This window comes from Triplophysa rosa, linkage group LG15 (assembly GCF_024868665.1).
Source record: "Triplophysa rosa linkage group LG15, Trosa_1v2, whole genome shotgun sequence".
Taxonomy (NCBI): domain Eukaryota; kingdom Metazoa; phylum Chordata; class Actinopteri; order Cypriniformes; family Nemacheilidae; genus Triplophysa; species Triplophysa rosa.
Window position 1 is genome coordinate 20674069 of NC_079904.1, and position 17701 is coordinate 20691769.

At 38.3% G+C, this 17701-nt stretch overlaps 1 protein-coding gene across 1 annotated transcript in view; it reads right to left on the reverse strand.

The window, feature by feature from the left end:
- Nucleotides 1-1595: 1595 nt before the first annotated feature.
- frk (fyn-related Src family tyrosine kinase) overlaps nt 1596-17701 on the reverse strand; it is a 38384-nt gene continuing 22278 nt past the window's right edge. Inside the window, exons 3-8 of the mRNA XM_057352485.1 lie at nt 14055-14218; nt 12464-12632; nt 11566-11724; nt 10453-10634; nt 4712-4889; nt 1596-4061 (exon numbers count right to left, since the gene is read on the reverse strand). Of these exons, the coding sequence (XP_057208468.1) occupies nt 3853-4061; nt 4712-4889; nt 10453-10634; nt 11566-11724; nt 12464-12632; nt 14055-14218 (1061 nt within the window). The 3' untranslated portion in view covers nt 1596-3852. The remainder of the gene's footprint in view (nt 4062-4711; nt 4890-10452; nt 10635-11565; nt 11725-12463; nt 12633-14054; nt 14219-17701) is intronic.

Sequence of the window (17701 nt, forward strand, 5' to 3'; positions counted from 1 at the left end):
GGTACAGTGGATTTCAAAGGGGTTAAAGGATCAGTTGGCTAAAGTTATTTTTCACAGGGAAGGTGAATGGGATCAGTATTTACCTGCAGTGGTACTATCCTTTAATGCTACTCCTCATTCTAGCACTGGTTATTCGCCATTTTTCCTAGTTCACGGTCGAGAGCCTCGCTTGCCTGTGCATGTTCACATTGATTCTCCTGTAGGTGATACCATGGAGACTCCACAAACCTATGGTAATGCTTTAGCCGGTCGTATGGAAACTGTGTTCCAAGAAGTATTCCTCAATGGGGTTGATCAGAGTCTTAGGCGTGAGTATTATTTCAACAGGCATACTAAGTTTCAGCCTTTTAAAGTTGGAGATCGGGTGCCTACCACACAAAGAAAGAAATTAGACCCAAAATGGAAAGGACCTTATCAGGTTATTTCTGTGGATATGGATGGTATCATTTACACAGTGTTGGATCAGAGTAGGGTTAATGCAGAGCCCAAAGTTGTGCATTATGATCGCTTAAAACCCTATAGGTCAAGTTGGAAGGCACTAGTTCGCTCCTCTATAGGTGCAGGTCAGGGTGTTGATGAAGGGGGTCGAAGGGCACAACCAGCGTTCACTGCCTTGTCAGGGTCTCTTCCTTTCATGTCAAAAGAGCTTGAGGTTCAGGAGAACAGGGACCAGGTCATACCCACTGTTCCTCATATGCGTAGGCCTTCAGGCCATATGCCTGAGGTTCTTCGGTCAGTACAACAGCCACTCCCAGTGCTTGAAAGAGCAACTTCTGCAGTGCGGGAGCACTGTCTTTCAGATGGTGTGGTAACCCGCTCAGGGCGTGTTATTAAACGGCCTAGAAAGTTTTCATGTTCAGGTTGGCATTGATATTTGATAATGTAATTGACTTATTGATTGAATTTCATTGCAATGTGTTGGTTTTCTCAAGGAGATTTAGTTCGGTATACAGGAAATGAGGACATTTCTTTTTCTAAGGGGTGAAAAATGTGATATGTATTGGGGACATTTATTGTGAAATTTGGGTTGAGTTGAATTGAGCTGACGTGCATACGCGAGGGGAGGGGCGAGTGGTGCGTAGAGATGCAGTGCACCATGGAAGACGTCTCGGCTAATAAAGTAAGCTAAAAGTTCATGTTGTCGCTCGTGATTGTCTGCCTTATCTTTTTCGAACCCTTCCGAAGAGTGTTTCCTTCTATCCACACAACAACCCCTCTTACACTAGCTATAGTTCATGTTTGTAGTTAAATTATGGTAATACAAATGGTAATAAATCCAACAAACACATGGCTTCTACACTTTACTATTTACAAGAACCTTACTACTTACTGGTAAATTGCTGCTAAAACTGGTAAAGGGAATATACAAAATAAAAGAACATATAGGCCATAAATACATATAGGCCTAGGGGGCTAATGAGGATAATTAGGCTAAATGATCATACAGGATTATATCTAAACAAAACATATATGTGCTAAACATATGAAGCTCTTAAAGGAGTTGCTCACTGCAAAATTTGCCCCCATTGATTTAGGAATAAAAATGACTATGGAAAGTAATAGGGGGCAAATTTTGAAGTGAACTACTCCTTTAATACAACTGATACTGTGAGCTACTCTGTGTATTCAGTAGGTTGCTTCAGAGGCACAAGGTATACGACAATAAAACAATGCACAACTGACATAAAGGAAATTTACTTTTAATACTTGAGTACTTTTAAAAGCACGTACTTCTGTACTTTTACTTAAGAATCTGTCTTTACAACTTTTACTTGTAGTGGAGTAATATTTGACCAGTAGTATCTGTACTTTCACTCAAGTAAGGAAGTTGTGTACTTCGTCCACCTCTGGCGACAACTATTAAACTATATATTTATGTTTTATGGAGACACTCTACAAAATATAAGAAAAAAATTATATTTTTCACCATAAAGAGTGCAAGATGCAGTAAATAACATTTAATAATCAGTAAAAAATGAACTGGTGAAATTTGTCATTCCAGTGACTTCAACAGTCTCAGCAAAGTTGTTTTCTGTGTTTGATGCATGTAAATAATTTGCCCCTGAAAAAGTAACTTTCCACAATCATTGCATATACACATGCCAACCAACTTGTCCATTCTACATAAAACAGCCAACTTGTTGGTGTTTGTTGGTATTAGCCTTAACTTTTAAGAAATCAGAAGCTACACGCTGCAACAAAATAGTTGCCAGCTAAAACATATTGATCATCACATCCGAAGGCAGTTTCAACAACAAGTGTTAATAATATTGCCTGGTACAATACATTAGCATTAATTCCATACTATTTCTTTAACATATTAAGGTCTTAAAAGAAACTGAAATACAAAGTTTTATAAATGAAGGGGAAACTTGTACAATTCATTTAACCTAGGGGAGGAATAAACCCTTACACCATGTCTACACCGAATGCGGCGCGATTGCGACTTGACAAGAGACAATAGAACGCATTAGAACCCATTATCATTTAAAATTTTGTCCACACCGGACATGGCGCGGTGCGGCAATGCCATTAGAACAAGCTGTGTGTCGCGTCGCGTCCGGTGTAGACACGGTTTCAAACTAATAGTTCATCCAAAAATGAAAATTCTGTCATCATTTACTCACCCTCTTGTCATTTCACACCTGCATTACTTTCTTCTGCAGAACACAAAAGATATTTAGAAAAAAATTGGTAACTGAACAACGGCAGTGCCTATTGGTTTTGTTTCTATACAATTGAAGTGAATGGGTTCCGACATTGTTCTGTTAATCTTCAAAATATCTTTTGTGTTTGTAAATAACTACAGAATTTTTAATATTTGGACAACCTGTCACTTTAAACAGTGCATTTTACATACAGGCCCAGTTTCACAGACAAGGCTTAGGGCTAGTCCCAGACAAAAATGAATGTGTGACCCGTGTTAACTGAATATAACTTGCCCAGAAATGTCTTAAAATATATCTGTGCAATTGTTTTGTTTCGAGATGCACACAGTAATGTTTTCTTCTAAGGCATTTTTATAAAAGTGACATAAATATCTATATTCAATAAATGCATAGTCCTGGTTTAAGCTAAACTGTGTCTGTGAAACCGGGCCACAAGGTTTTAAAATACATTTTTACATTTACATAGTTTAGCGGTTTAAATATATTTTACATCAGAATCTGCACAGTTATCACAGCAAAAAATATATATGCACTTGTTTATGCTTAAAATACACTTGCTTTTTCTTTTCTTTTTACAGTAAAATTTTTTTATTTTTGAAATCTGTAATTAGTAAAATGAGTAAAATAGTAAATAAAGCTTTATACAGTAAAATCGCCAGTGTTAAAAAAGGTCAAATTAACACGCACAGTGTATATATAATCAAAGTGTGGATTATATAAACACTGTGAGTGTTAATTTGACCTTTTTTAACACTGGCGATTTTGCTGTGTATCAGATTGATCTGATAATATAGTTTCAAAGCTTCAAATCTCAGTTCAGTCTCTAGGTCTACTGTAGGTCAGCTGTCATTCGGAGATGAAGTGTGACTCATTATTTAATCTGCTTAAAGCAGGTTAATCAGGCTGCACTTCTAGTTTCCATATGTGACTCTTCAATAGTATCTGCACAATACATTCCTTACATTCATCTGTAATTATATGATCACAGTTTCACAGCATTAGCATGAAGTGCACTTTAAACAGTTAAGCAAACTTATATTAGGTCAAAAATTAAAAGAAACAATTCGGAATACATATTCGATTTAACTAATGTAGTTTACATGCTGGAACATAATTATTGTTCCATAAAACAACTTTATGGTTTAGTTTATATTTCAATTAAAACATTTCAAGTGTGATTCTTTTAGTAGCGGTTTGCGTCATCGTAAGAGCTGATATCTGCTTCAAAAAAGTCCTCCAGTTTCCATTGCAGTGTTTCAAAGGTGGGTCTGTCCGCTGGGACCTCCTTCCAGCAATCGGACATGATCTCATACAAATATTTTTGGCAGTTAGGGGGGCATGACATCCTGTAGCCAGTGGTCAATTTTTTTACCACCTGATAGTTTGTCAGAGCTGATGATAAAATAGTAAAAATCAACGTTAGTGTGCGAAAGTGGCTATAGTTTTTTCAAATTGTTCTCATGGTGACATTTTTATTTTTCTAAATATCTAACAGCTATTATTGGACAAATCTTCCTGAGGTAAAATTAAAGGGATAGTTTACCTAAAAAAATAAAAATTTTGCCACCATTTACTCTCGTAATTTCAAACCAGTACGACTTTCCAACTTTGCAGAATACGAGAACATCTTGAAGAGTGTTGGTAACCGAACAACAGCAGTACCTAGTCACTTCTATTGTGTGGAACAAAACCAATGCAAGTCAATCGGTACTGTCTTTGTTCGGTTACCAACATTCTTCAAAATATCTTCTTTTGTGTTCTGCAGAAGAAAGAAAGTCGTACAGGTTTAAAATGACAAGAGTAAACAGCATTTTTTTTTTAGGTGAACTATCCCTTTAACATTACATGATATGTTTCATGACATATGCATGTCGCTTCACAGACTTATTTTACATGCTGATAAATGCTTACATGCTATGTTAGTACATTTTAATTATACTACAGTTAGTGTTTCAATCGTTTAAATATGACTTTAGCAGTCATAGTCAATTCACTTTTTTCAGAAATAAAAAAATATCATTCCTAAAACATCAATGACATACTTGGGTAAGGCATTTGTCCAAATGTGAAAATTTCATACAGCAAAATCCCAAAAGACCAGACATCAGATTTAATGGTAAATTTGTTCTCATGAATGGCCTCAGGTGCAGTCCATTTCACTGGAAACTTGGTTCCTTCTTTGGCCTCATAAACGTTGTCATCACTGTTCTCACTTTCCATCTAAAAAGCATATGCATTCAGTAATTATTTTTTTTGCATTTATTTACACAACATCTGTGCAAACAGAAAATATGAAGCTGTGTCACGCCAGGGGGCGCTGCCATAGAAGGATCACAATCTACTAGTGTTATTGTTTTGGTAGCCACCTCTTTAACCATGTTTGGTTTGCTTAAAGCATTAAAATCTTGATGGAGAAAGAATTATATGCAGAAGGAAATTAGAAAGAAAATGTGCTCTACTGGGACAAACCAAATGTCAATGCCAAACCATATATGGACAAATTAAAGGCTACTGGTCAGGGCTTAAAAACAAAAAAGTCACTAATTTCAAACAGAATAAGTATTTTAATGTTTTTGTTCTTGTGTTCCTTCTAAAACATGGGCACAGGACAAAAACAAGATAGACGTTTGACAGATTATTTCTGTGGCAGATACACTCCGGTAGGGTTTGTTTGAATTTCGTGACGTCATACAGGACGGAATTCCTTACATGGGCACTTCTCCCAGAACACCGCATGTGCATCCTTCCATAGTACAATGCATCATTGGAGAAACTACCTACCTAGTCACGACCGATTGGTACATTGTCACAACTTCGCGGCTATTTACTAACAATATCACAAAGTTATGTTGTAGCAACAAATCCAAGAATTTCACTTTTCCGAAAGTTTGGTTTCCAGATTACATTGCAGTTATGTAACAATCACATATTACGGTTAGTAGGGATGCACCGAATGTTCGGCCACCGAAAATGTTCGGCCGAAAATAGCAAATTCGCAAGTTCGGTGCAATATTCGGCCGAATATGTGAAATGGCCGAATAAATTTTACTGAACATGACTGTGATATGATCGAGAGAGAGAGAGAGAGAGAGAGAGAGAGAGAGAGAGAGAGAGAGAGAGAGAGACGCGTGCGCTTTATTACTGCCGCAAACATTTTGGCAGTGCGTGTGGAGCATTTTAAAGTGTCAGAGAAAGACACGGCACGGTACTTGCCGCACGGAAGTAAATTTCCGAATGAAAGCGTCTTTACCATTCGGTAACTTTACTTCAGATGGAAGCGGGCTGTCTGCCCTACTAAACAACTTGTCAAAGTGTGTTCGGTGCACCTTCTGAGAGAACAGTCAGCTTTTGTGGGCGGAGTTTGGAAGAGAGACGTGAACTGAAATGGTTGTCAGTCAGCATCAGTCAGAACTGCTTGCATTGGATGTTTTTTTTTCTCAAATCATTTTGCAATGTAGCCTATAATAATCCAACAGTTTTCGTTTATTCGTATTTTTATTTTATGGCCTAATGTGGAATGACAGCTTTTAATGAAGTGTTTTGTTGTAGGGGTACAGAGTAACTTACATTACATTCTTTTACCAGTCAGTTATAGTCCTAATTAATATAGGCTATTCATGAAGGGAGAGGGCTCAATTTTTTGGTTGAATTTACTTTGTTTTGCTCAATTTTATATGAATGTAAATGTAATGTATTTATGTATTGTATTGTATTGAAAAGCAAGACAAATTATAAAAAGCACATTTTGACTATTCAGTTTGTGCAACAGTGAAAAAAAAAGCTTAATAAATAGAAGAAATGCAAAAAAATATGTTCGGTGTTCGGTATTATTCGGCCTTCGGCCAAGTGTTTCACATCATGTTCGGCTTCGGCCAAGAATATTCGTTTCGGTGCATCCCTAACGGTAAGCATGGGATGTTTATCATGACATTTGCGGTTACACCTGACTTGCCTATGATGATTTGTTTTCTATGAGCAAGCATTTAGTTGCGTTCACGTCATACCATAATTATGAGCTTGCAAAAAGCTTTCTCATGCTCCTAGAACTCATCAAGCTGTGAACTCAGAAGTTTCTGAGAGCTCCAACTTGTTGGTTGACTGTCAAATTTAAATATTAAACTTTTTGTTACGTAACGTTTTAGTTTTGTATGTTATGCCTCAGGTGTTACTTATCTTTATTTACTTGCTACATAGGCTTTGTTCACACTGTCAGTCCAAATCAGATGTTTGTACAATCTGATCATATTCAGCTAATGTGAACAGAAAAAAATCACAAAAAACAGATTTTAAAAAGTCTATTCCAGGCCACATTCTTATGTGACTTGAAACCTATTTAAAATGTTTTCAGATCAGATTTGCGTAACTTTTTTCTCATATCATGTTCTAGATTATTGCAATGCTCTGCTAGGTGCATTCTCAATAAATAGGCTACAAAAAGTGCAAAATGCAGCTGTTATTAGCTGTTATACTATGCACTATTGTTTCTGTTGGTATTATTATTCTTCTTAACCGATGGTAGTCTATGGTAGCCCTATGAACCGTACGTAGGAAATGGTGAAACTTGGCACACTTGTAGAGGTGGTACTCATTAGTCACGTGACCAAGTATGGGGTCTCTAGCATTCACACCAGCAGTTCAAAAATGCACTTTTCAAACGGCTGTAACTTTTGAACCCATTGATCCACAGTAATTCTACTCAGCCTATGTCATGCACTCCTCACGCTCATTGCATTCCAAGTGTTACATTAAGAATCCGCCCATTACAGTAGCGGCCATCTTGAAAAGAACAGTATTGCCTGGTCCTAAAAATTGTGACCGATTGTCATGAAAATTGGCTCAGACTATCTTTGGACTGAGCTGTACAGACATAACCCGAAAGAACTGCGAATTTCGTCGTTGTTCAAAAGTTATGAGGTCGCAAACTTTTCAAAGTTGACCCAAAAATGTATTGGAGGCTTTATCTCGGCCATCTTTCGATATATTGGCACGAGACTTTGTACGCTTCATCGACACATAGGACTGGGGTCCTTGCCAAAATGGGGAACAGCGCCACCTATGGGTCGCGAGATTTGAAAAATGACTATTTTTGCTCGTAACTTTTGAAATGTTTGTCAGAAATTCATGATCTCAGTGTCTACGGATTCCTCGGGTCGTGCCGGATTGGGTGAATATGAATATGTCACGATTGGATAAACAGCCTGTCCGCCATTTTGAAATTTGTCATAAATTGCAATATCTTTTAAAACCCGTGACTTATCGGCACCAAATTTTTAAAGTATTATTGAATTAGTGTCCCGAACGTGCCTGCGACGCTAAAAGACAGCACCACCTAGCGTTCTTGTATTGAACTATTCTGTGTAACGTTTTGTGAACCACTATGCAAAATGGTCTTCTTGAATTCATTCCCACCTATTCCTCTGTTTCTCAAATACGTAGTATTTCTGCTCTACGCACTCGTTTCAGCCCCTACGGGGATTGGCTCATGTCACTGTTTGAAACCTCCCTTTGGGATCGTGGGTCAAGGATGTCAACTGAGTGGCACAACCAGATAAACTGTGAGCTTCGGGTACAAGAGGTCGCCGGTACGAATCCAGTGTGGAGTGTGTTGAGTGTTTTTGTGTAGAGTCTGCGCTGCATTCTTGCCTGTTCTTCCTGAACTGGCTGTTTTTCACATGCGTTCCATTTATGCCGTTTTTTTGCTCTCTTGGCTCTACGCTACGCTTGTGGTGCGCCTTCGGGGGCTTGGCCCTGTGGTGGTGCTGGCAGCTCTTGTTATTATTATTGTTATAATAACCTTTATTTGACCAGGAAAAGCACATTTACAGAAAAGCTCTTTTACAAGAGCGTCCAGGCCAATTTTTTTTACATAAATCACATGGATTTACAAGTAACATTCATCCATACATACACACATTATCAATATTTCAATCACAAAACAAATTAAATCAAGTTTTAAACTTAAATCAAGTTTTAAACTAAAATCAAACAAAGCATCCACAAGCAGTTAGAGTTCTTACCAGGTCACACAAGTTTGACCATAGAACCCCAATTTTCATATATTTACACTGGTTACCAGTTAAATTCAGTTTTGACTACAAAATACTGCTACTCACTTATAAAGCCTTGAACAGTTTAGCTCCTACATATTTAACAGAGCTTATAATACACTACAATCCATCACGCGCCTTAAGATCGCAAAATTCTGGATTTTTAGTAGTTCCTGGGATAGTAAAATCCTGTAGTATTTTGAGTAGAGTGTGCTGTATCTTTTTTTTTGGCCAGGGCTTAAGCAGGGTTTGGATTTTAGTACGGGGTTGCGCATACTTTATATCATCCCCGCAAATCTAGCTTTAATACTGCAGGAAATTTCCGCATCGTTTGTATTTGCATCATCTCTGATCAAATAATGAAATAAACCCACTGACGCAAACAAAATGAAATCAAAACGCGAAACAGTCGGTCTTATTCTAGAATTTAATTCCACAGTCAGCGCTGCACCGGTCCCCTCTGACCATGTCTACAAAATACATTTTCATTTTAATCTTTCGCTGAGCCCTGTTGAGCATCTCCATGTTTCTCACGGTCAGTGTGGTCTGTCTCGCACTGTGCACTCGCGCTGATCTCGTCACACACCAGAATTTTCCAAAGTGAGCCAAAGAGCTTATTTACTGATCAACATTTGAAGGCTGCATGTTTTTCATGCAATACAGAATAAATAATTTAAAAAATGGCCCATCCTGCATCAGAATTTACACGTCTGCCGGTGCGCAATACCTGTGACGCGAGTAGTAGACGCGATGCAGTGCGATTAAGATACAGCATACAAAACAAACACATAAATAAATGTTATATGTATGCCTATAGTCAAAGCACAATCTGCTGTACAAAACTACAAGCTGCACGGTGGCATTAACATCAACCTGTAATAAACCATGGGCAAACCATTCACGTGATTAAACACAACTGCACACTTCACCATAGTCTAGAAAACAAGCACGGAAATCCAAAAGATTCTTTACTGTTTATTTATATTTACTTGAATTGTGGTGTCCTTGCATTGTTGTGCCACACGCTATTTAGTTTAAAGATTTATTGATAGGTAAAATCTTAATACATTTAGAAGTTTTAAAATTTGCCCCACCAATTAAAGAGTAGTGGTGCTACTAGGTTATTAATGATAATCTTAAACCTATAATATACCTTATTACTAAAAAAATTTAATTAATTTTTTTATTTAGCCTAGTTGTGCAAGCATTGTCGAGCTTGTGGGCGGAGCTTTTGCCAGAGGGGAACTGGAATCCCCTGGTTGGGCCTGGGTTCTCCTGAGTTTTTTTTTCTCCATTGGAGTTTTGGGTTCCTCGCCACCGTTTGCAAACTGTTTGCCTGGCCAGGGGGGCTGCTTTATTTATTTTCAAGTTTTACTTAATTAATATTACATATAGGAATTTATAGTCTGTTTAATATTTGACCTGTGTTTCTCTCTCCCTTATCTTAAATGTGTGCTTTAAATGTTTTGCTTATAGTCAATATGTTTTATGTATAGCTGCTTGTAACAATGAAAATTGTAAAAAGCGCTATATAAATAAAGTTGACTTGACTCGGTGCCACCCTTGCATGAACACCCTAACTTTGCAATATTTAAATGTAAGCCTTGTGTGTAAACAATAATATTTTTCAAAAATGATCTCCGTTCCAAAGAACAAAGAAAGCTGTTTGCTAGTCTAACCGAGGGGTTAACAGTAAATGTATTCTAAAAGATAAACTAAACAGAAATATTGCTTACCAAAAAAACACGTGCCAGGCCAAAGTCAGCCACCTTGCACATATTATTATCTCCCACCAGAACATTCCGTGCAGCAAGATCTCTGTGAATGTAGTTCTGCAACTCAAGGTACGCCATGCCAGCAGCCACTTGTGCTCCCATACTTATCTGATCAGAAAGATGGAGACGACTGCCTCTGTCTTCTATATAAAAGAAAAAGAAAAGGGAATAAAATGATGTCTATGGGCATGCCATACGCATGGATTTTTGAGTTATTGCTAAATGAAAAAATTGAACTGCACTTTGATATTAAAGGTGCAGTTTGTAAAAACCGCAGCTAGAGGGCGCACGATCAAAACAACAACAACAATGCTGTAGCTTGATGACGCTGTGAAGGAGCGTGGAATGATGGGATCTGTTGTCTTCAACACCACTGCTGATGGCCATCAATCAGACGGGAACGAGAAATCATGTTAGCGGATGAGGTAAAGTTTTATACATTTTATTTTAATAATTATATTATAATTTATAAAAATTATTTTATTTTATAATAGCGAATAATTGTGGTCCATAAATAAGTGACTGCTCGAAAAAAGCTAATGGCTTGCTAGACGCTAGACACTACTTCCGCATTTGTCCACGACACTGTTGTCATGCGGTTTCTACGTCAGTAAAGGCGGTAACAAAGGGGGACGCGGATATGACGCCATTGACAGGCGAGACTGCACAGCCCCGTGTCACTGTTTAGAATGGCGATTTTCTCATGATTTACAAGTAGTTGGAAACATTTGAGATATTATAAGTACTCAGCTGAACAAAATATATAACACTAGCTTAGCGATTTTTGGATATTTTACTGCAAAATTGTTACAAGCTGCACTTTTAATTGGAATGCACAATAAAAAAACATAATTGTTGAAAATCTTTAAAAACCGAGTTATCTGTCTTTGCAAATTAACTCTTCATATCCCCGTGATATGGCACGAGGGTGAGCAAATGATGAGATTTTTCTAATGTCTACTGTCTTTACTAATAAGTATTTACTGAAAAGCTGCGTTGTAACAAGGCAAAATTGTTAGAAAAAATATTTTAATAGTAAAATAAATGGGTATGTATGCCATATGTTTGTTTTACTCTGGAGATATTCTAGGAGGCTTCCATTGCTCATGAGCTCTGTAATGATGTAGATGGGCTCCTCCATAGTGCAGACGGCATACAGCTGGATCAGTCTAGGGTGGCGGAGTCTCTTCATAATCTGAGCTTCTCGCAAGAAGTCCTTTGGATCCATAGTTCCTGTCACACAGAATGGGCACCAAAAGTCAAAGGCCACTGGTAAGACTATTTAAACTTTGCATCAATAATCACAGAATATATATTATGAGCAAAATAATCATTAAAAAGTTAAAAAGCAAAAAAAAAACGTTCAAAATTTGTGCTTCTTTTTGTTTTAAGTAAAACCTGCACCATACCTGGCAAATTTGTGGAAAAACCGAAGCAGCTCTGGTTTGTGAAAGAATGCGTTTTGTGCGGTTTTGGCGGCACTTCACACACTATAGGAGCAAAACTATGAAATCTTAGATCCCTATGTTTGTTATATTTGGAGTGTGCTTTGGGTCAAAATAAAATTGAAATTCTTCTTAATCTTAAGTGTACAAAAGCCTTAAGGGTTTGGGACAAAATTGACTGGTATGTGGATTACCTGATTAATGCCCTACTTCCAGCTGAAGAAAAGCAGCCCAAAGGGGCTAAAATGTCTATATTTTGGTTATTTTTATAATATTTATATTAATATGATTTATATAATGTATTTTAATAATGTTAATGTGTGTTTATGGTGTGTGCTAGGCAGGATCTGTTTGTCTTTGTTTTAATGGTGGACTGCAGATGAAGTAACTTTGGTACAGTGATTCAAATTGATAACTTATGTTAAAAACTGCCCTGCACACGGTATAAATAAAATAAAAGAATTTTAACAGCATTCATGTTTACATTAAAATATACATTACAATACACATTGTCTGAGGGTGTGTACCGTGTTTGAGTGTTTTGACAGCAACAGCTGTTGTGTCATTCCATATCCCTTCAAAAACTTCCCCAAACTGCCCTGCTCCCAACTTCTTCAGGAGTTTTACAGAGGTACGTGGGATCTCCCATTGATCCACTGTGTTGTATGAAAGACCATGGGTCTCTGGAACCAATGTCTAATACACACACACACACACACACACACACACACACACACACACACACACACACACACACACACACACACACAATAATTAAAGACTTGCGTCTTGAGACTTGCGGCCATCGGACTAAGCTCAGGGCTGCAGAGAGGACGAGACTCTGCTGACCTCAGTATCAATCCCTCCCTTTTTCTACTGACATCTCTGCGGCCAATGTCACTTACATTTAAAACAAAATCAACAACACTTCAAACACCTGATAATTATTCTCAACCTTCTTCTCTCCTCTCTGATTTACCATCCCCACCTTATTCAAACAGGCTCTGGTTACCCCACTTCTCATGAAAACATCACTTGCCCCCTCAGTGGTCAGCAACTATAGCTCAATCTCACTCATACCATTTTTTCAAAGGTTCTAGAAAGGGTGGTGTTTATCCAAGTATCTGATTATCTCTCTAAGAACAACCTACTGGATAGCCAAAAATCTGATTTTATGAAAGGACATTCCATGCAGACTGCCCTCTTGTCTCTCATTGAAAACCTATGGCAAGCAAAAAAAGTGATAATGTCAATTATCCAATTTCTGGTCCCAGAGAAACCCAACACTTCACATTTTTGATGTCATTCTAATCAAAAACATTCTTCTGAGTTCTTGGAGGCTTTACTCATGAGCTGACAAGTTAAAACTCCAGGTTCTCCAGGACCAGGATTGGAAAACACTGATATAACCTAATGCTTCCGAGTTATAGGATTTTTTGTGATACAGCTATATCGTAATTTTTGAACCCCTATTCAATGCTGGTGTTTTCATACACTGTAAAAATGATTTAGCACTGTAAAATAAATGTATATACATATACAGTATAAAAAGTTCAGATGCAAAACACCGTCAACGTTTTGTTTAAATGAGCATTTTTCAGGCTCCTACATTTACTTTCAGCAATACCAGATATTTCAGATCGGACAGTGTGTGGTATTTTGTTGGTTTTGAAGCAAAATTATTTGAGTAATGTATACTATGTGTGGAGAGCATTCACTCAACATCATAGTCTCATTTTTGACAGAGGTAGCTTTTAGAGGGTTTAGAATCTGAACTCTTCAATTCATATGTATATAATATAAACAGACAGACTTTACATTTATGCGCTTTTATCCAAAGCGACTTACATTGCATTATACATTTTTTTTGTTTCTGACTATGTGCAATCCCCTGGGATCGAACCCATGTTCTTGGCATTGCTAGTTGGCCATGCTCTAACCACTGAGCCGCAGGAAAGCTCAGGTTTCTACATACATATGGTACCTATGTATAGGTTCCTATACATACATATAGGTTAGGTAAAGGCTCGACGGGGAAAGGGGACTGCATGCTTCTCAAATAAATGAAAGCCCAACCTTTAACACAATGAATTAATAACATTCATAAATGTTACATACTTTTCTGCAGGGTTCTCCTAGACGCACACAAAGGCCATCATCACATGTGGAGTAGTGATCCACTAATTCTCTCAGAGTGGAAAAAGATCGAGTCCTTGATACAAAGTACCCACCAGCATCCAACGTTTTGATCTTATAATGCTTCACCTTTCCACTGTCCAACACTGCAATACAGACAGCATATCCATTCAGTACAATCAGTCATGATTAATTGTAACTTTAAATTACTTATTATAAAATTTTATATAATTACTTCTAGTGAATACCACTCCTGTACAATCACAGAAGCCAATACTAAGCAACACAGTTGAGTAGTTGTAGCTATGAGGTGGTCACAATTTCATTTTGTTGAGGTAATAACATCCTTATTTTGTGGCCTCAAGATCTCTTGTTGAGGGAATGATATATTTTTGTTGTGGCCACGAGTTAAATGCATAAACAACTTGCACAACCACAGCAACTCAGAAATGGATAAGCCTGTAATAATATTTATTAATATTAATAATGAAGAAAAAACGTGAAATTAAGAAATGATTCAAACTAGGGCTGTGATGATAGCCGCATCACTGCATTACCGCAGTAATGAGATGCCGACCGCGGTGTTGAGGTCATCACTGTCATCAACACATTTTTTTTGTATTGTAGCACACAGAAATGGTTACATAATTTTGATTTTGTGCACCGAGGGTTTTTTATTGCATAAATTACTGTCTTCCGTCCTATGTTCAAAGGCTTCTGGGGAAAAAAACTGCTTCCCGCGCAAGGAAGAGGGACAGTCCATTAAACATAGACAAACACAAAATAAATCCACCATAGGCTGATTATTTTTAATGAAATGCTAGGTTTAAGTACTTGTGATGTCTACAGATAATGTTCAATAAAATACACACAAACACAGGCATAAAGCATAACGTAAACAGTTGTAGATAGATTGTAATTGCAAGTGCTTATAGCGATGCTTCTCTTTTATGGTATAGCCTATTATTTACAGTTGACAACATTATTCAAAAAATGGCCACGAATCTAGTGTCTAGGCCAAATGTTGTGTCGCCTATTGGGCACATTTTGGTTTTGAACCAGATGACAAGGGACAGCCGGTAAATTGCCACTCCATCAAGTGTGTATTCAGTGCTGCTGGCAACATTGTCACTTCGTTCAGGGTAGGGATGGGCATTTTTCAATAATTTTATATTTGAATGTTTGAGCTCATAAAAACAAATATTCGTTTATTTAAATTAAATTAATAAAGACGTAATTTTGTATGTTTTTATTTAGTCACAATTTCACATCAAGCCCATAATTATCTTTAACCTCCTACGGCCTGGCGTCCACATGTGTGGACATCACATTTTTGGTTGTGTGCATGATAATACTTAATTCTGTGTAACTGGAACCTGTTATTCACAAACATGGACCTTTACACTGCCATCTGGTGGTGTCAGAAGAGAAAACACTTTACATAAAAATGTCAAGATGGTGGCGAACACATCTGAAAAATAAAGGCAGCTATGGCAGGCCAAAACGTCCAAAAGGTAAAAAATGTAATTGTTGCTTCTTGTTACGTTATGCATAGTAGTGTTGTATGATTAATATGGCATGCAAATTTGACACATTTTTGCAACAGTAAAGATGTACTATGCCTCTAAACTTGATGTCCACACATGTGGACAATGGGACTTTGCTTAGTTGAAAATGTAAAAATGTATTAAAAACAATTGTTTTTAAATAACTGTGAAAACGTAGTTTGGGAAGAATTTGTTTGAAAACATCAATTTACACAACGACTGCAAGCAGTACCATGGGGCCAAGCCCACACTTTGCCCACACTTTACCAAGTGTACCCACACCCAGCCCACACTTCCCCCGGGGTGCCCATATTTCCCCCGGTGTACCCACAGCATTCCCACACTTCCCCTCAGTGTACCCACAGCATTCCCACACTTCCCCTCAGTGTACCCACAGCATTCCCACACTTACCCAAGTGTACCCACAGCATGCGCACACACAGCCCACACTTCCCCCAGTGTACCCACAGCATGCGCACACACAGCCCACACTGCCCCCAGTGTACCCACACCCAGCCCAAACTTCCCTCAGTGTACCCACATCATGCCCACACTTCCCCCATGTACCCACAGCATGCCCACACTTCCCCCAGTGTACCCATACTTCCCCCAGTGTACCCACACTTACCCCAGTGTACCCACAGCATGCCCACACACAGCCTACACTTCCCCCAGTGTACCCACACCTAGCCCACACTTCCCTCAGTGTACCTACAGCATTCCCACACTTCCCCCAGTGTACCCACAGCATTCCCACACTTCCCCCAGTGTACCCACAGCATTCCCACAGTGTAACCACAGCATTCACACACTCCCCCATTGTACCCACAGCATGCCCACACACAGCCACACTTCCCCCAGTGTACCCACAGCATTCCCACACTTCCCCCAGTGTACTCAGGCTGTTAATAAAATAGATTTGTACTTTATTAAACAATGGTGTCTTGACTGTTTTCTGTGGATACAGACCGATTGTCCACATGTGTGGACATCGTTTTTTTCAAAAAGTGCTTCATGTTCAAATATAATATTTGGTTATTATATTTATTGGTTCCTCCTAACCCCAAATAGCTAGAAGAAATCTAAAATGCAAGCCAAACCAAAGCTCGGGTCTTACGAGGTTAAATATTCATAACGCATTCATATTATATCCTGTATACAGGTTTTTTAATGTTGAAAAATTAGCAACGTTGGAAAAAATGTAAACCTGCGCGGAATGGTATAATACAAAAAGAAAACATACAAAACAAAACGAACAAAATGCAATGTGTACTGACAGTCTGTGATATATGGTTATCTTGTTTATTTTGTTTTATATGTTCTTGATAAGAAAAACAAGCATATAGGCCTGTTTTACTCTGGTGAAAGTTCCTCAGCCGGTTAAAAAGCACACACTGGAAAATACGCACTGCTCTTCTAAGTTTTTGAAACATGTTAATATGGTGATGTGAGCCGAACATAAGCATCCGGTGTGTAAACTTAAAATATTTAAACTAGTTTGCGATCTGAGTGAACAAAGATTTAGGAACACATGCAACTGATTTTTTACATTTTCTGTTTATTATAAAATCATTACAGATGAAGTGAAGAAGCGTTAGATCTACTCTTTCATTAGATAAAAAAAGCTTTGTATACTGTGGTGGGCTATATGAGACCAGTTCCCTTTCTGTCGGTCTCTCGACGTTGTGTCGAACCGACAGAATGGGGTTTGTCTTGAGAACCTATCATCTTCTGAGTATTTAGAAAAGGCCAATGAAAATTGGCGAATGAAATTTGCATGCCGGGCTCCTCCCCGGATGTCCGGGTATAAGAGGGAAGCCGGCGTGCTCATTCATTCACCTTTTGTTCTTCAGAGCCTACGCATCTGGTGAGCTTCTCTACGATCTGGGTGATCATTCTTTCTGCTGGAATCTACGACGTGGACAGCGGACGGTCCCTTCCTGCAGTGACTCTCCCCTGGGCGTCTCGGCAGTTCCGGAGGTGTTCGAGCAAATTTCCTTTTCTAAAAGAGCAAATTTCTCCAGCGTGGCTTGTCCCGCTGTTCTCATGGGTGCAACACACTCATCGAGGAGGGGGACGGAC